The sequence below is a fragment of the Phoxinus phoxinus genome (genome assembly GCF_949152265.1).
Source record: "Phoxinus phoxinus genome assembly, chromosome: 3".
Lineage (NCBI taxonomy): Eukaryota > Metazoa > Chordata > Actinopteri > Cypriniformes > Leuciscidae > Phoxinus > Phoxinus phoxinus.
Genome location: NC_136878.1, coordinates 41,763,664 through 41,783,705, shown reverse-complemented (window position 1 = coordinate 41,783,705; position 20,042 = coordinate 41,763,664). Strand labels below are relative to the sequence as shown.

General features: G+C 37.5%; 2 protein-coding genes across 5 annotated transcripts; one reads left to right on the top strand and one right to left on the bottom strand.

Annotated features, from left to right (window-relative positions):
* Positions 1-5: 5 nt before the first annotated feature.
* ehd2a (EH-domain containing 2a) lies at positions 6-18,181 on the bottom strand. 4 transcript variants are annotated; one of them, XM_079607275.1, is made up of 9 exons: positions 18,103-18,181; positions 8,361-8,482; positions 7,363-7,460; positions 6,060-6,320; positions 4,963-5,139; positions 4,586-4,683; positions 3,126-3,538; positions 2,117-2,281; positions 6-1,965 (listed from the first exon to the last, which is right to left on the bottom strand). In XM_079607275.1, the coding sequence occupies exons 4-9, from the start codon at positions 6,281-6,283 to the stop codon at positions 1,393-1,395; spliced, it is 1,650 nt and encodes a 549-aa protein (XP_079463401.1). In that variant the 5' UTR covers positions 6,284-6,320; positions 7,363-7,460; positions 8,361-8,482; positions 18,103-18,181; the 3' UTR covers positions 6-1,392. The 4 variants fall into 4 exon arrangements, with proteins under 4 accessions (XP_079463401.1, XP_079463403.1, XP_079463402.1 ...); XM_079607277.1 differs by lacking the exon at positions 18,103-18,181 and adding an exon at positions 12,198-12,212; XM_079607276.1 differs by lacking the exon at positions 18,103-18,181 and adding an exon at positions 10,041-10,093.
* LOC306995560 (atypical chemokine receptor 2-like) lies at positions 11,769-13,234 on the top strand. The gene has a single exon (XM_079607279.1). It carries the CDS (start codon positions 11,850-11,852, stop codon positions 12,729-12,731), a length of 882 nt encoding a protein of 293 aa, XP_079463405.1. The 5' UTR covers positions 11,769-11,849; the 3' UTR covers positions 12,732-13,234.
* Positions 18,182-20,042: the final 1,861 nt, after the last annotated feature.

Below are 20,042 nucleotides of genomic sequence, written 5' to 3'. Positions count from 1 at the left end.
CTGTATGCATTTGGCCTTTACAATTTATTGTGCAATAAATGGACATATTGATATGATTGTATACAGTAGGTTTCCTGAACAGGTGTTAAGTTGTACATCGTGACAATCGTCATTATTCTATAAAATAATATCCAGCCTTTTTATACAGCTGCCAAGTAATATTCCACAATGTGCACAAAATCATAAAATAAAACATTGTGCTACAATTAATAGTCCAAACAAACACTCAAAAAGATAGCAAGACTGCTGCAATTACTTATTGACCAACAGTTGTTGTTGTTGTAGTTTTTTTTTAAATAAATCTTACTTGACAACTATAATTTGAGATGTAATAGGGCACTTCAGGCTCTACAACACTTAAAGGGATAGTTCACTTTAAAATTTAAATTCTGTCATCATTTACTCACCCTCAAGTTGTTTCAAACCTGTATTCATTTATTTATTCTGCTGAACACAAAGAAAGATATTTTGAAGAATGTCAGTAACCAAACAGTAGTCTGTACCCATTGACTTCCATAGTATTATTTTTTTCCTACTATGGAAGTCAATGGGTACAGACTACTGTTTGGTTACTGACATTCTTCAAAATATCTTTCTTTGTGTTCAGCAGAAGAAATAAATTAATACAGGTTTGAAACAACTTGAGGGTGAGTAAATGATGACAGAATTTTAATTTTAAAGTGAACTATCCCTTTAAGTTATGACATGTCTGTTCCTCAGCAACAGTCTCGAGGGCGTTTCTGCAACCAGCCAAGACAGAGCAAGCTGTTCCCAACCCTTGGGCAATCTGAACCATCAAAACAACTCGTCTTAACTGAGATTATATGGAGGATTTATTCGTCCAACCGTTGCAAACTATTAGTGATTTTAGGCATTATATGAGTGAATACATTAGTACGGTATTATTCATGACTTGCATGTTGAATAAACCCTATCATCATGAGCATTAGAGGCCATACTATGCCCTTTTACAGTCTTGATTTGGTTAGAATAGGTTTTCATGCTTGAATGCTCAAAAAACACGTTTTGATATATTTGACACTGTTGCTGCCAGTCTGTTTAGTTCCTGTCTCTATAAAGCCCCTCCTTCCAAAATGCAATCTGATTGGTTGGCTGGACCAGTTTTTTTATTTTACATGACTTGGACCGGAATTATTTAAATAAGGAATATTATGACATGTTCATTCCCAGAAAAAAAAACTCAAAGACTACAATCGAGGCGTTTCAGGGAGTTCAGAAACAGCGCGCACCGATATAGAGAATAACTCCCTTCGGAGTGATGTTGTGCTTTGTAACTTTGCAGACCATTTTCACGCTCAAATAGCAATATTACACATGAAAGAAAGTTAAAAATGTTAAAAAGCATAATAGGTACTTAAAAAGGTCTGCAGACTATTCATTGTCTCTATTCTCTGTGGCAGAGATCTTGCGTGGTCTTTTGGAGGGCGGCACTAGATGTGCAGGTAGTTCATGAGGGAGACCAAAGCCCTCCAACTTCACCTCAATGAGATGGCCGGCCAAAGCAAACTCCTCATCGTCTAACATGCCATCACAGTCCACATCTGCCAGCTTCCAGATTCGTCCCAGAACTGAGTTGGGCAGATGAGTGCTCATCATCCAGTTCTTCACTTTAGTCCCACTCAGCTTGCCCTCGTGAGGCGAGAGGTTGTAAAAGATCTCATCGTACTCTGGTTTATCTTTTGTTACCACCCATTCTTCATCTGACACATGATCACTTTCTCCATTGAATCCAGAGTGATGAAATGGGTTCCCCACAATAAAAGGGCCAATGTGAGACCCTAGAAAAGGTCCTCCTTGCACCAAAAGCTGGTCAGCTGCCTTTTCTTCTTCTTGGCGTAGAAGCGGCATCAGCTTGGCAATGTCAGTGTTTAAGAGCTCGTCCAACCCAGCTAAGAGCTTAGGCTTGAGGCCTTTAAACTTGAAGTCGTGACTCATGAGTTGCTCCTGTGTGATGATGTGGAAGTGAAACTGCTTGTCAGACAGATATCATATACTGTAGTGTAACTTACTTTTAATTATCATGCTTATAGAAGCAGCAGAAAATAAATGTCATAATGGGCATGCTTGATTATAAAGTATTTGAACCGTTATACACCTGCATCTTGGCGCAATCTGGAAAATCTCCTCGTGGAATCTGATGCCTCTGTTGTATTCTTGAGTAGATGATGGGAAGATCATAGATTAGATCTCTCTTCTTTTTTCCTCTGCAGAAAACGGAAGGCATCTCTTCTTTTAGAGAGCCAATGATATAAGCATGGGCCTGTGGGTGAAGAAAGGAAAGAGAAGCCACATCAATGTTTTAGTTGGACTACATCAACTGATTGAATGTATTTCAATCACAGCAACTAAATCATTAGTCAAAAAAGACACCTTTCACAAATTCCATGTATTCTCATCTTCAAGACAATCGCTCCTGCAATCTCAAGCAAAAGCAGCTGTGTGTCACATATGATGTAGTAGAGATGAAGCGTAATTAATAATTACATGGATAGTTTATCCCAAAAATGTTTATTCTGTCATCAATCACTCACCCTCATAGTTCCAAACCCAAAATACTTTCGTTCATCTTTAAATAAAAAAATGAAGATGTTCTTAATGAAAACTGAGAGAGATTTCTGTCCCTCCATTGAAAAAGCATTTCACCCAAACTTTCCCAATCACTTTATATGATTGACAATGATCATTTCATTTAGACCTTTATTTGCATATACTGATACATTGATCAACACACATCAAATATCAAGTTTCATTAAAATCTTCATTTGTGTATCGAAGATGAACAAGAGTCCCCCGCCCCAGTGTTGCTGTATTTCCAAATAAAACAGGAAGTTCAGATGCTACATGTTGAAAGGTCTGTCTTATTAAGAAAGGGTTTACATCACAGCTAGTCAAAATATGTTGTATGTTGATGTAACACAATCAGAGTATAAAAAGAGTATAAGAATGCATAAGCCTGTGTATCTGCTCAATGACAATTTTGGCAACTCTTCTCAATCCTCTAACATAGATGACCTCAAAGCTAACGGACTTGGATTAACAGTTACTGAAGTTCAATTGATATTTTATGGAACCAAATCAGTTGTGGAAAGCACAAAGTTCCTCACCCTCACAAGCCGTGCTCGTTTCACCAGATCATTGAGTTTCCTCAGTGCAGAATTTTGTGGCAGGTTCCGAATGTCTGCAAAAAGGTCTTCCTCCTCTTGCTCAAACAGTTTCCGATTGTCTGTCATACGCATTGGAGAGGACCAGAAGGAGCCGATGTAGACTCTCAGAACCTCTGGAGTGCAGAACACCTTCCCGAGGGACCACATGAGGGCGCCGTAGACTCGCATCAGCTCCTGGGAGTCCACCATGTCGGCCTTGTTGAGCACCACTCTGAGCTTGTCCTCATTGCCTCGCAATGCCATTATAGTGCGTGAGAACTCATCAGAGATCTCTAGTTTGTGTGCATCACACAAGAGGATGATGCGGTCAACGTGCTCTGCAAACCAGCGGATAACTGCCGGAAAGTCATACCCTGAAGTAGAAAGAGACGTTGAGGTAATGCACAGGTGTTGGATCAGATATAAACTATGAGCAAATTTCAGTTGGATGTGAGAGTCCCTATGCCCTACTCTGGCTCTCAATGTCCAAACTGTAATCGAACATACCTGAACAAATGAATCAAGGTCTTCAGGTCTTACTAGAAAGCTATAGGTGTGTTTGATCAGGGTTAAAGCTAAACTCTGCAGGAAAGTGAATCTCGAGGGAGCCAACCCTATAGTCACTCTGAAAGCCCTTGAAGTGAGGACTTTAGAGGGAGAAGGGCACTTGCGTGTGTGTGTGTGTGTGGTATTTCCAACGTTATCGGGACCAAATGTCCCCACAAGTATAGTAATACCAGTACATTTTTACCTTTTCTTTGTCCCCATGAGGAAACAAGCTTATAAATCATACAGAAATATATATTTTTTTAAATCTAAAAAAGCAACAAATAAAAAATCAGTTTTGGTTAGGTTTAGGGGTTGGGTTTGTGTATGGAGACAGAATATACCGTTGGTACAGTATTATAATCATTACGTCTATGGAATGTCCCCTATAAAACATGGAAACCCAACAAAATCCAGTGTGTGTGTGTTTGTGTGTGATTCCCTCAACTTGTTAAACTTGCTGTCTCTTCTTTGGATCCTGCTTACTTTTACCTATATATATATATATATATATTACCCTCAGTCACATGACCATAAAGGATCAAATTACTTCCTTAAAAGTGATCATCACATGCACCCTTCACAGACTTATAGAAGGGCCCTCAGTAAAGAGAGTTGTTTAATTCCATTTGGAACAGCGTCCCCTTCCCGAAGTGCCCTTCAAGGGCACAAAACAGCCCTCTAATAATTCACCCTATGTTGTCGCATAATGTGCACCAAAGAGCATTGCAATCTTCAGTGAAAAGAAATTAAACTCCACTTCTCTACTTGTAAGTGGAGTATAAAGGCAGGCCTTGGTTGAATATTATGATTTGCGTGCAAGTCGTTTTATCCCTTCATTGGTTGCGTACAGCACTGTTTACGACACTTCGTACCTCTACTCATTTTGCGTTTGGCCACAGACAGGATCCCTGGTGTGTCAATGATGCTGATACTCTCTAGGACTCGGTTGGGAAGATGTACACACTGGAATCTGAGGAACAGCAGATGAACATTACTTCATTCCAGCTGTCTTATGCTAGTTCAGTATCTTTCAAATTGACAGAACATGGGAAAAACATCCACAGATGCTTCCTCATCTTAAGCCAAATAATGATGCATTAATGTTTCCCTCTCCAGGCTATGTCCACCCTTTCACAAGAGTAATCTCTGCTGGTGGAGTGATTTTGACTCTTTCAGTCCAAGTTCAACAGAGTTTTCCCACTGTGATTATTATTTCTTTTTATTGCATCATTGCTTCTGTCTCACTTACCGATTGAGGAAAGTTGTTCCAAATGGGCTGAGTTTGCGGAAAGGCTTGTTGGGATCCACAGTTAAAGCATTTCCATGAATAATTCCCTCAATCTCACCATGCATTATAGCAGTGAAGCTGTTGGTTGTTGGTTCTGGGCCTACTCTGCTCCCTGGATACTCTTGTTCAAGAAGATATCTGCCACACATAAGAGCATACTGTTTAAACTAGACAATAATAATATAATATAATTGCTAACACTTTAGTTTAGGGTCCAATACTCACTATTAACTAGCTGCTTATCAGCATGCATAGTAGGATATTGGCTGTTTATTAAATGTATAAAGCACATATTAATGCCTTATTCTGCGTGACCATATTCTACATCCTTTAATCTTACCCAATACCTAAACTTAACAACTAACTTACTACCTATTAAAAGCAGTAATTAGGAGTTTATTGAGGCAAAAGTAGTTAATTGTAAGAATCGGGCCCTAATCTAAAGTGTGACCTTAAAATCCCTTAAACAGGCAATGTGCACTACAACTCTTCAGTCTCTTCTAGGAGGCGTGAGAAAGAGTTTCTCATCCAGTACTTTTTTCATTTATCATAATTGGGCGTTTTAAGAATGTGGGTCACATGGCTTTGTTCAAGTTCTCTGGGATTGTTTAGTACGCCTGACCTAAAATCAACACTGCTGCAAATGGTGCAGGACATTCTGACTTTGTGGAAAGTACTGGTAATTACATATTAATCCTTTCCTCAATAAAAAAATAAAAGAGATTATGAACATTGTCTTATGATGCTGAAAAACAAGTCATGCTGATATTTAGCACATTATGAAATGTGTGTATCCCCTGAGATGTAGTTCAGATTATATCAAATCTTTTTTTTCTAATCATTTTCCACTCTTGCCTGTTTAATGGATAATATATTATAATATTAGTATAACAGTGGTAAAAGATGCATTTCTTCAAGACCTTACATATTATTTACAAGATGTGAAATATATCTTAAACATGGTTTTATACTTTTAATAATTCACATGTAATGTTTTTTTGTTGTTGTAGCACCTAACTATGCATATTGTTCTGAAGAAAGATGCAATTATTATTCACCTGATAAAAGTGGTCTTGCCTGTAGAGCACTGACCCACCACTAGTATCATGGGCTTGTTGTCGAAGTCTGCATCTTCAAGGCTTGATGAGTGGAAATCGGAGAAACCATAACACTTCTCCAGAGGGAATAATTTTTGCCGGTAGAGGTTCTTTAAAGCCTCAGTAACTGTATGAACTTCCTTCAGACATTTACCACCCCTGTTCTTCATTTCCTTACCAGCCATTGGGATGCAGCTGTCTGAGAGCTTCAGTAGAGTTTTCCTATACATACATAATTCAAATGAATATACGATGGTTTTAATGAGAGAGAGAGAGAGAGAGAGAGAGAGAGAGAGAGAGAGAGAGAGAGAGAGAGAGAGAGAGAGAGAGAGAGAGAGAGAGAGAGAGAGAGAGAGAGAGAGAGAGAGACTTGAGGCTTGATTCTTTGGAACCCTCTTTACAAAACCAATTTAATATGCAATTTATATCAGTAATGTGACGTATAGCATTTGTTGAAAATCTTTTTTTTATATTTATTTAAAAAGTGCAGAGAAATCAGAAAATGCTGACTGCTCATCAAGAACATTGATGCTCTGTCTTGTCATGTCAGGAGGAAGAAACATAAACAAAGTGGTTGACATAAGACAACACAAGACATTTAAATGTCAAAGTCCTAAAACCCAAGTACAATTCACTCTTAAAAAAAAATTATACCTTTAGTGGTCCAACATCTTGTCTCTTTACTATGTTGACATCTTTGTTCCTTATTTACCCGTTAAAAGGCTCACAGTATTATCTTACACTCTTACAAATAAAATGTTCTTTATTGGCATCTACGGTTTTTATGAAGAACCTTTAACATCCATTGAACTTTTCCATTGCACAAAATGATTTCTAAAGTGGAAAAAGTTTTTTTTTTGTTTTGTTTTTTTCAGGGATCTGGAAACCGTTATTCATGCATTTTTTTTCAACAAGACAGGACTACTGCAATTCATTGTATTTAGGGATTGCTCAATCTTGTTTATCTCGCCTCCAGCTGCTCTAAAATGTGGCCAGGGACTAGAAAGTATTACTCCTGTTTTGATTAGTTTGCATTTTTTTAGCAAATAAAAATTCTGACATTGTATAATAGTATAAGAATGACTTCATAGTTTTATGGTGGTTTCAAGCTGCAACCCCAAATTCATCTGCGCATACTTCAATCAATGCATCGTTTAACTATTAATTATTCATTGACATGGCATATACACTGTCAAGTGCATTTAACAACTTACACTGCATGCTCCCAGTGATCACATTTAACAATAAGTGTAGATGGACTTACTTTGACGGTGCTGTAGAGCTAACAGATGTTCTTGCCCCAGACACATCTGTAGAACAGAGGGGAGTAGCCCACTCGTTCTCAGGACTCTCAGATTTTGCCTGATGGGAAAGAAAAGTGAAGGTCCAAGGGTGGAGTGAGACATATAAAGCATACAGAAATGATAGTGTCATGGCATCTGTCTGGAGCTCAGCTTAGAGCTCATAAACATGGGCTGAGGGTGGAAACTGTGGAGATTATTTCCTTCATAACTGAGACATGAACATGTACATACTGTTTTAATGTTTTGTAGAGCATAAAACAACAAAAGTACAAAAGATTCTGTTATGTAAGCTTTTGTAAACAGCAATAATTGCAGTGCTTACACACTAATGGCAAGTACATCTTATTTTAGGTTTGAATTTCAAATTTAGGCTGATCTAATATAATAATAAAAAAATAAAAAAAATAAATGATGGTTACAACCAGTGTTGGGGAAAGTTACTTTTAAAAGTGTTTTTAAAAAACTTTTACTTTTACTAATTGCATTACTTTTAATGGAAAGTAATTTGATACATTACTTTTGCATTACTGTTTCTCACCTGGGCTGGGCTTGCTTGTTTGTTTTTTTAATAACAAAATGTAAAGTTTTTTGCAAATGTAAAGTCCCATTCACACCAAAAGCAAAACGATTATTTCTCTTTTCACATCAAAAGGCGATCCTGCGCACACAACGCCTCTGCCTTACTCCCAATTTCTCACAACATGGGGCAAGAGAGGTGTCAGCCAATAAATGGGAAATCAAATTAACTTGAATTACTTACTTGAAAATCCAATATTTTGTTGTAAATTTAAAAGTAATGTTACTTTAGCCGTTACTTTAAACAAGTAATCTGATTAGGTAATCGCATTACTACCCCCAACACTGGTTACATGAAGTTAATTGACATATATCAGTTCATATTCATATTAAAAATTGAAGAAGAAAAAACGATGAAATAAGAATGCTCTGAAGGTCTTACCTGTTTAGGACCAGTTAAGATTTTCTTTATGCAACAGCATTTGCAGTTTACTTCTTCCTTTAAAATGCAGATGACCTATTGTCTTCAGTGTCCCAGTGCTGGATGAAGACAAATGTCCTCCTCTGCAGTCAGAAACAGCAAAGCTTTTAGCATCAACCATTTCCACGCCTGTTCAGCACTAGTGCTTCCCTCTGGTTCTGTCTTCTTATGTTACAATTATAAGGGAGAGGTCTGAGTAAACCAGTGAATCATTATTTTAACTAGCCTTAGTTAAGTGTTCACTGAATGGAACTATATGCAGGCAATTTGTATGTCTTTCTGTTTACTATTTTACCATTGAAAGACTGTGGACAGAGCTTATGAACTGTTCTCTCAACAGATCAACGTACTTTAATATAATTTCCCCACATTTATCTGTTACAAAATATAGTTGCTCAATGCTCTGAAATCTATCATTTAACCCTGAACTGTGTGAATCAATGCTAGGATCAAAGAGTGCTGTTGTTATAACCTACTGCACCCCAATCCGTTCATGTTAAAATACTTACTGTTTCAATGTGTGTGTGTGTGTGTGTGTGTGTGTGTGTGTGTGTGTGTGTGTGTGTGTGTGTGTGTGTGTGTGTGTGTGTGTGTGTGTGTGTGTGTGTGTGTGTGTGTGTGTGTTCTCCATATAGATTTGTGGGTGAATTTCCAGGGTTCTCAGCATTTGAGAGAAGAGATCAGGGAAAGAGGGGGTGAAGGGAAAGAAATGTAAAATAAGACAATACTGAGGTGATTGACTCAGTGTGATTGCATCTCGGATGGGGATGCTAATTTTGAAAGAGAGAGTTCAAATGTTAATTTACAGAAAGGCCCTTTGTTTTCTCACAGAATAGCCCAGACTGATCTTTCAGTTCCTCCAGTATTATAATTTGATATATATATATACCACAGCATTAGTTAGAAATTGCCAAATTGTCCCCCAACACGTTTTTTACATATTAGACATATATCATTTACGGTGAATGGGTGCAAAACATGTTATTTGCTAATAGTTTAAATTGACTAGGCCTACTTCATAAACTATAGACCTGGAACTTTTAGTTCTTATTTATTTTTCTTTATTTCTTTAAAGACCTTTTAATCCTTTAATTATTTAATCCGTTAACTAAAAATATCAACATACCGGTATATATATATTAAACATTAAAAACACACCACTAATATATAAAGTAAATAAAATAAAAAGTAAATAAGTAATTTACATTTTGGATACAATATTGCGACAAAAATAGTTCCCAAAAAACGAGCAACACAAAGTAGTGATGGTTCATTCCAGAATTAATTCGGTTGAGTGAATGATTCACTGACTTGCTCACTGAAGAGACAGTCACTTATACTGCCAAGTCACTGAAAAGTAGACGAATTGCGACGCAGCAGAAGCCTCGTTTACTGAAATCAATTGACTTCGACAGTTTGACAAGCGTTTCGAACCACTGATTCGAAACAAAATATTCGTAAAGGTTTTGAAGCTTAATGAAGCAGTGTTTCGAAATCGCCCATTATTAGTAGATCGTGTCCATCAACACCCCACGAAGCTTCACAATCCTGTATCTCTTCCTGTGTCGACATTTCATTCGGTAACGTTTGGCAGTTTTGATTTATATGCGGTTTAATTTCTGATAATAACGTTATGTTTACATCACTTGTTGGTTGTTTCTGCTTCTTCTTCGGCTGTTTTGATCCGGAGATTCTGCACTCTTTCAGAAAATGCATAATAGCGCCCCCTACAGTTTAACAGTGAAAATTTGGATTGCCAGAATTTTGTTAATTTAATTTTAATTGTTTAGAACAGAGACTTTATGATGCTTAGGACCCCCAAATAAGATGATCCCCTTGTGAAGGACCCCTTTCTATAAAGGTAGATTTATATTTTCATGTAAATACCCATTTATAGTGTGAAAATCAGTATTATAAATTTGAGTAAAATAACATCTTGGAAATGTATTTTATTTGGTTTTGTTTACATTTTTTAATACTATTTTTCTTTTCAGTGTCCAAACATCTTTATCCCAGCACCATTTTGACAGCGGTATGTCAAGATCAATCAGGTACATGACTTCTTTTTTTACCATCGAGACTTGTTATGCTTAATTTACATCAGGAGCAACTTAATTTACACTATGGATGTAATTGTTTTAGAAACTGAATAAATGTTTTTGTTTTTAATGTTCAGTGTTCAGTCTGATGTTCTACGCCTTCTTGTAAATATAGACCCAAATAAAGCACCTGCCAAAAGCAAACAAACATTCAGTTCATCCCCACAGAAAGGATGTACTGTATATATTGTACTGTACTTCTTGTTTTTAAAGCTCCTATTTGAATATATCTAGCACATTTATTCAAATGTGGAAGTAAATGTCTCAGTCTTGTGGTTCTTTGTACTTCGTAATTTACATAAATCTAAAAACAGCTGACACGCTTGGGTCTAGCGTGTTTATCCAACACTGGGCCCTCTTCTGATGTACAGGTGGCAAAGAGGGCGGATTAAAGTGAAAATGAGAAGCTAAATTGAGTTTTCTCAATGGATCTTTCCCCACCCTCCCATTTTCCTCCAGGGGTTGTGGGCAATATTAGCCGTTAGAGTGCGCATCGATCTGCACTTCGGATTCTGACCGGAAATAGTAGACCATCCGGGTATCGTTGGAACACTAATTTCAACATACTACGATTTGTGACGTACTAATTCTACTTTCGAATACTATTTAGGACGGATAGTATGCGAATTGGGAAATGGTGGTTGAAATAAAATGCTGCGTGGAGTCAACCAATCAAAATGCGGCATGAACTCAATTAATCAGCATGTTCAGCGCCCAAGTCCCACCCCTAAAAGTTCCTGAACTTTGAAAAAGCACTACCTCGCCAGCAGGGACTTTCGGAGGGGGAAATATTTACCCAGAACTTAATTTAGACCCTGGTTCCTGCGGTGTAAACACAGCGAGTATCACCTTAAAGTCCTAGTTCCTGGGGAAAGTTCCTGCGGTGGAAACGCGGCTCATCTGTTTACTTCTTGTCTGTCCTCTTTCATCACATGTCTTTATATCTGTTCCACTCCTCCTCTGCCTTACCCTGTGCTTCTCACCGGCCAATCACTTGAGAGCAATCATTATGATAATATCAACAAACAGATCACCCTTCAAATGGTTATTGACGTGCATATCAATCAATTGTGTTTGCTCAATAAGAAGGTTGTTAAGTTGACAAGCCAAGATATATTGCATCTGAAAGTTTTCTGCAGAGTATATGTTCTGCCCTTGATATATTGCCCTTGGTATATAACTGCACTTTTGTTTTCCATACATTTGCATGCCCGTTTGTCCACATTCAGAATATTAATGTCTCTCCACAAGACCACAATTGTGATCAGGGTTCACTTCCTGAAACTGCATCCTAACCTAAGGCTGGGCAGACCTCAAATTTTATATTCACATCAGCAATTTCCAGGCGAACATGGAGTACCAGAACATTTCGAATGGCTCTCTGTTTGCCTGTACCTCAGTGGAAACACTTATGTCCAGCACTGTTCTGGGAGTGTGCTGTGCGCTGGGTGTACCAGGTAATCTAGCGGTGATGGTCATGCTCGCCCAACATTTAAAGGAGGACAGCTTCACCCCGAAACTGATGCTGAGTCTGGCTGTCTCTGATCTACTGAGTCTGATCTCTCTGCCTGTGTGGATCTATGCCCTTCTGAACGGCTGGATTTTTGGCAGAGCTCTATGCAAGTTCATTTCCTATCTAGTGTACTGGAGCCTCTACTGTAGTGTGCATTCAGTCACCTTATTGAGTGTGCAAAGGTACCTGCAGGTGCTGTATCCTCAGCGATGGGCGAAGCTTGGACGGAAGGGTCAAAACGGGCTGATTTTTGGGATATGGACATCAAGTGGAGCTTTGGCTTCTTACGCTCTTTATTTCCGAAGCGTCAAGCAGAGGAATGACGGGTGTCTACAGTGTTATCCGGATTATAGCAATACTCAAGAAAAAATAGTTGTCTTATTTGTCGAGACTCTAATGATGTTTATTGTGCCTCTCTTCAGCCTGTTGGGCTTCTACCTTCGACTTCACCAACGGATACGTCACTCAGCTTCCTTCAACAGCCACAGGCTGACAAAACTGGCCGTCAGAATCGTAGTGGCCTTCTTCATATTCGGCATCCCCTGTACGATCAACAACGTTGTTTTAATGGTAGTGTCATGGTATTCAAATGCTAACCACAATATAACTGGGGCTCTTTTCTTTATAAACAGTTGCGTCAACCCTTTTCTTTACGCCTTTTCTGCTTCAGCGCTGCGATCCAGAAGTACAGTCAGACCAGCCACAACAATATCAGAATGAAACTATTTAAGCTATTTCTAACTAAAAAGAACAGCACTTCATCACAACTTCACCATTCAACTAGGCTCGTCATCCATTACACCATCAAGATCAACCAGGAACCTTGGAGTTGTAATTGATAACCAACTGATCTTCACAGACCACATTGCTAGCACTGCCCAGTCATGCAGATTTCCCTTGTACAACATCAGAAGGATCAGGCCTTTCCTATCAGAGCATGCTACACAACTCCTTGTTCAGGCGCTTGTCCAGACTGGACTATTGTAATGCTCTCCTGGCCGGTCTCCCAGCTTGCACTGTCAAACCTCTGCAACTGATCCAGAATGCTGCAGCTAGAGTGGTCTTCAACGAGCCGAAGAGAGCACACGTCACTCCTCTCCTCACAAAATTGCACTGGTTGCCGGTTGCTGCTCGCATCAAATTCAAGTCACTGACGGTTGCCTACAGAACAACCACAGGCACTGCTCCCATGTACCTTAACTCATTACTTCAGACTTATGTGCCAACCAGAAACTTGCGCTTGTGGTGCCATCTCAAAGAGGCAAAAAAATCGCTTTCTCTGACCTTCACCATGACTGTTCCCTGCTGGTGGAATGATCTCAACCAGAGCTGCTGAGTCCGTAGCCATTTTTAAGAAATTGCTAAAGACTTATCTTTTTCGGCAGCACTTGATCAAGTAATACTAAGACTTTCTCCTCTATTCTAAAAAGATTAATTTAAAAAAACTACGTTGGATTGAACTGCGAAGGGTCATAGCACTTACATACTGTTGTCCTACTGCTTTAATTGCTTCTATTGTTCTCATTTGTATGTCGCTTTGGATAAAAGCGTCTGCTAAATTAATAAATGTAAATGTAAATGTGCATCTCTTATGTTATTCTCTGTGTCTAATATTCGTGTTTGCTTTGTGCAAAGAGAAGTGCATTAAAAAAGTTTTTATATTATACCATATATTTTTGTTTCCACAACTTGTAACCTGAATAGTTGATTTCCTCTTTACAAAAAATATTACAATTAACTACTAAAGTATTTCTATAACAGGACTGTGGAAGCCACCAAGAATATCTTCTGCTATTTGTCTTGGCTTTGTCTTTGAATGTAAAGGTTTTAGAATTAATGTTTTTAGTAAGCTTTCATCTTCCCTCAGAAAATGAGAAGGAATGTGGTAATGATGAGGCAGATAGACGTGCTCTACTGACAACTTTTAAAGAGGAATACCTTTGGTTGAAAACTGAATACAAATTAAAGAAACTTCACCTCCTTTGACAAAGAAGATGAAGGATGGCAATAAAAAAATCCTACTGTTTGTAATTTATTATTTGAAACGTTTTTTTTTTTTTTTTATTGTTTTATTAATTACTAAATGAAAGCCTCTAAACTGTGTGGTTATACAACAGTCTCCTAGTGGTTTGTGATTTTCCCTGGTCTCTTCTATGATTTGCCTTTATCTGTGGGACCCTTAACCATGTTTTTAATTAAAATCTGTATAAGTACAACAAATCCGTACAAATGTAATAATACATACGTGTATGTATGTATGTATATATATATATATATATATATATATATATATATATATATATATATATATATAATATATATATATATGAACTGGGAGGGTTCTTAAGATTATTATTATTATTTTTATCCAATAAACACTAATAATCAGCCATCTTTATTTTTTATCAGCCGTGAAAGGCAACGTATATAAGAATTCGGGTAAGCAAGGGTTAACTTATTAATAGTGCTAAAAATGAATAGTGCTAAAAATACAACAACAAAAAACAAAAAAACAAAAAATATATATATATATATATATAAATTAATCACACATTTTGACAGTTCGCCACTGATAAATATATATATATATATATATATATATATATATATATATATATATATATATATATATATATATATATATATAGGTTAGGTTAGGACACGTGGTAAAGCTCCCCCTAGTGTTCAAAAGTTTACTATCCTGATGTTCTTAAAGCGATCGAATGTATGTGATGTAGTAGCCAACTTCTATGCCGTGTGAGGTCCGTGTGACTCTTTTCTGACCACAAAAGGTAGTGATTGTCGAGTGGTTCGGAGCGTGTATCAAATACCCAAGTCACGCGATTTCAGTAAACGATGCTTTGTTTCGTCATAACTGTTTCGAAACTTTCGAAATTTCAATGTTCACCGCTGGGGGGCGATGTGAACCCATGAATCATGCTGATCATCGCCCCCCAGCGGCGTACCATCGAACAAGTGTCTATGGGGTTTACGTTTACCTGATCTCTGATCAGTTTTATACATTTTTTTGTAGACGTTTTAATTAGACATTAGTATAATTAAAAGTTAGTAGTCTCTTAACAGACACCATCAATAGTTAGACACCAGCGTGTGGTGTTTTTAACGCTTCGAAACAGTGAATCACTTTGCGAACCAATTGGTCAAAGAGAAGCTTTGAAAAGCTTCGTTTCTCCAATCAATAACAAAAGGAGATTTTTCGCTCGCGTTCGTCAATATAATTCCAGTGAACAATTGCCAGTGAAAACTGGCAGTGAATAAAGCTTTTAAAAAATATTTAAAAGTATCACACAAAAAAGAGCGCCGACTGATCGTACCTCAAATAATGCGAATGGTCTTAGTTAAATGTTGGCTAGTGCTAGATGTTGAAAACGGTTTAAAGGTCTTTGCAAATTCATTATTCATTTAACACCAGAATCGGTATATGGCCACTAAGGGGTAAATTATAAAAATTAACTGAATATTTCTCAGGGTGAGTTATTTTTAAGACAGTGGGAAAACTGAATTATGCCACTAGATGGCGACAATTGAATGTCTTTTGAGTGTCTTTTTGACCAGTGCAGTGAGTGACTTTTTTACTTTTTTGTTGTTGCCTTTTTGGCATTTAATACCAAGGATGCATTTATTTGATCAAAAATACGGTGAAACAGTAATATTGTAAAATGTTGTTACAACTTAAAATAACTTTTTCCTGTTTTAAAATACTTTAAAACGTAATTTATTCCTGTGATGGCTAAACTTGGAAAACAATTTCACCACTAGATGGCGACAAGTGAGTGTCTTTTGAGTGTTACTTACAGGGTTATTTTATTTTATTAAAAAAAAATGCTTATACACAATTTCTGAAATTATGGCTCCTTTTCTCAAAACTCAACACACGATACACACTAATGCAAAAGCAAACACTTCATTCAAAACTATTTTAACTCTTCTAAAAATTGTGTTTTTGCATAGTAACTCTACACACAAACCGTTATACACACCAAACTACATATGGATATGACAAATCAAATGTAAAACACTACTATCTTGTGTCTTTTGCATGTTCAGTGTGCAGTGGAGCACACAGGAGTTTGTCACGGCACACACACGTACATGTATGTGCACAAATACATTGTATACACAGAATGTATGCACAATTGATTATCTTTACCGTTATTAAAACGAATCAACACAGAACACACTTGAGCTGTATAATGACACTACTGGCTTGTTAGAGCTGCTTTACAGCAGAATTTGAAACTTGAAACAATTTGAAACAAATTGAAACAATTTGAAACAATTTGTATTGTATCTCTCAGGTTCCCCTGACTAAATATTGCTCCGGGCCCAATACTTTTTCAAATAAGTTTAGACCGGGATTGGAGGGCCCTAATGTTAATTTTTAGTCATATTCTACATAACATGAACTTTCTCCCCTTTGATTTAACCATCATCACTGGCATCCCTCTGATGGATTTATTTACAAAACCCATGGCCACATTAAGCTTCGCAGAGAAAAATCTGCTTGTCTGAGAAAGTGTTAACAACAGCAGCATGAACTGACGTGATATCTATGGACTTTTAAGTAAAGCTAACCTAGCTAGTTATTTTTTAGTTTTGCCGTTTTATTCCATTTTAATATCCGAATGTAATCTGCAAATGCAATGGACATCGGTTATCGGTAGCTCCTTTAAAGGCATCTTCAAAGTAATAGAAAAACATACAAAAGACCTGAACCGGAAGTGGTGCAACCGGTTTGACCTGAATACGGAAGTATGTTGCACATAAGTATAACCCCCGTTGATCTTGACGTGAGATCAAATCTTTCTAGTGGCCGTTCTGAGTTTTGTGATTCTTAGACATTTCACAGTGTTTTCAGTGCCACAGTTGTTCTGAAAAGAGTTTCCTGGTCTCTGAGCCTATTGTGCGAGAAGCGCGGATATCAAATGTGATCTGACTGATCAAATCTGAGCAGTAGACCATGTGCAAAAGAAGCGTGTCAGAACCCCCAGGGATGTGGTTTAGTGGTTGCAAGTTGATAAACCACTTATTCTACTCACTTCTAACAAATGTGACTGTAAATGTGATAATATAATCTGAGCTGTAGACTCCATGCAAAAGAAGCCTGTCTCTACTAGCTGTGATAGAATAGGACGTCTCGGTGGGACCAGAGCCGTTGAAAAACACGGCTCTGGGTGGGACAGCTCTTTGTCTCGTGTTTAACGGCCTCCCCCACAGACGGGCGAAGTTCTACGCATTCTGTGGGGGAGGACGTGTAACAGGAGACAAAGAGCGTCTCTACGTCACACCGAGATGTCCTATCACAGCTAGTAGAGACAGTCTTCCTTTGCATATGGTCTAGAGAGAGCTCAGATTAAACTACGGTAAACCTAAACTAAACTGCTGATTTGAAAATGTCATGGTTTTTATAGGTTTGCAGGTTCATACCACCATGATTTACAGTCACATTTGACATGAGAGAGTGGAATAAGTGGTTTATCCACATACCACCACTGATATACGTACCTAGGGGTCCGGGCTATAAATGTTTCTCCTCGATCCTCTCAGTTCGTGCTTGCTTCGGCAGCACATATACTAAAATTGGAACGATACAGAGAAGATTAGCATGGCCCCTGCGCAAGGATGACACGCAAATTCGTGAAGCGTTCCTCATTTTTATTAATTATTAGTTATTAATTATGAAATTACAGTAATTATTAATATTTGACACTGTATCAAGTGAAAGAAACAGTGTTTAAGCGTGCAGTACGCAGCCTCGCCGCTAGAGCGCAGCCTCGCACTGCAGTCTGGCGCTAGAGCGTCTCACTGGAGTTTACTGAATTTACATCTTTAACAGAACAGAAACATTTAGTTTCCAAGCAAAACAATGCAAACCATTTACCATACTAATGTTTGCTCAGACGATTTTAATCAACCGTATCTTAATTTGACAGTGTTCGCATTGTTAATGATCATTCTGAATCTTCGTTCCCTTTTACTCAAACTAGCCGATATCGACACTAATTTGATCAAATGTGATTACATAGACTAAACGCTAATCTAATGTATAAAGTGATTGAAATTCACTTACCATGCATATGTTTTGTTTTCGCTGGCTCGGCTGACAAGTTTGTGTCGTTTTTCTTGGCTTGTTTTTCTTTAGTAGACTAGCCTACCTGAAAACACAGAGCGAAAACGAGAATTATACACTAAAGTGTATTTTAATTTTCACTCACCACAAACAAAACTCAACTAACGGTGTTATTAAATAAATGTATTTACATAAATGTATAGAGGAATTGCAGGACAAACGCTTTTTGCTGCATTCAAAACTTTCTTCCTTCGAGCATCATCTGACAAGATCAAACTGTACAGAAAGAAACATCATAAAAGTCGATGTTCAAAACAAAATTATGCTAGAGATGAGACTGAAAGGTTGTCTATCTAACTGGTTGTGTCTCGCTAAACTAAACTGAAGTAGTTATAGATGTAAATATGGCTGGATGTCATATTTGTCAATCATTGTATTTCTCTAAACGTCAGTTTAAACATTCATGACTATTTTCTGCAATTGTTAGAGTATTGAGTGAAAAGGACAAATACAGTTTAAGATTTCTGAGACTTCATAAAAAAAAACATTTAATTGCCAGTGCTTGACAGCTTTTTTCTTTTTGATCAATTAGAATAATAACAATTATTACTTATTTTAATATATACTTTTATTAAAAAGTAAAATAATCATCATCAATCTCATTGTTGTGTGCACGGGGCCGGCGTGGGACTGATTTTCAGCCCTGGAGTTTCATGCTTTAGACCGGCTCACTTTAGTTCCCGACTGACTATATTAAAATAATGTAATTAAACCCTCAGTATATAAGTCTGCAATAGTGCACTGTTCTGTACAGCCTTGTAATTCATTGTATTTTTCAAAAATATAAATTTCTATTCAGTACAATAGCCATACACAGGGTTTTATAAATACAAAGGTCCCAAAAGTGATCTGGCTAAGGGGTTCGGGGGCATATTATTTTTCCACTGTCATTGTCAACGAACATAGGCTATGTCTGTGATAAATAGGAATCCATTGTAATAAAGTTATTCTCATTCTGTGCACAGTATGCAATAGGCTATTCCTCTACCTGCTCTCCTCTCTCATCTCCATCTCATTCTCTCATTCTTCTTCTCTCAGTCTCTTTATCTTTAGGCTACCTGTAAATCTCCCCTTCCCGAAGCTGAGCTTTGATTGATACAGTCTTTGCAAACTGATTATTTATGTCGGTCGTTTAAAACTTCTATCGTAAAACAGCTGTCTAGTTTAGCCACTTGCATCTTAAAGCTACACTGTGTGATTTTTACCCCCATCTAGCGGTGAAAAGGTATATGACCATCCAGTGAATATTAGTTTCTGTTCCTCTCAATTCTGATTTCGTTTTAACTCCTATGGTGGCCAATGTAGTCCAAGATTAACATGGCTTCCAGTTCGACCTCGTCCATGAGTATTCCTTCAAGTGATGAGGTTACTTTAGAAAACTATTATAATTTGCAGTAATTTAATTTGTCAGTTAACATATAGGTTATGACATCTATGTAAAATTAATAATAGTTTTATGTTTTCGTTATTTTTTGACCATTTCATTGCTAACATCAGCTATCAGGTTCCCAGACGAATGCAAGCTAATCTTAGTAAAGTAACTTTTATCAGTGCTATCGTTATTCTGTATAATGTACGACATCACTAGCGTAAGGCAAAGTTTACATTATATCATTTTCTCCGTGAGCAGAGATCAGTGAATTGCGGAGACGCGAAAGGCGAAGCTTGAATTAACGGGTATGTCCCTCTTTGGCTAATGTACTTTCAAGATGGAGGGGCAACATGGCGACCGACATTCGAACCCCCCACCCGTATGTATTTTCAATGGCATATTATACACTCACGAGAATACTTTATTACTGGAACGAAGTAAATATACATTAATGAGCGCATATATTTTTGAAAGAACTAAGTGTTTTTAGCTAAGAATAAACTAAAAA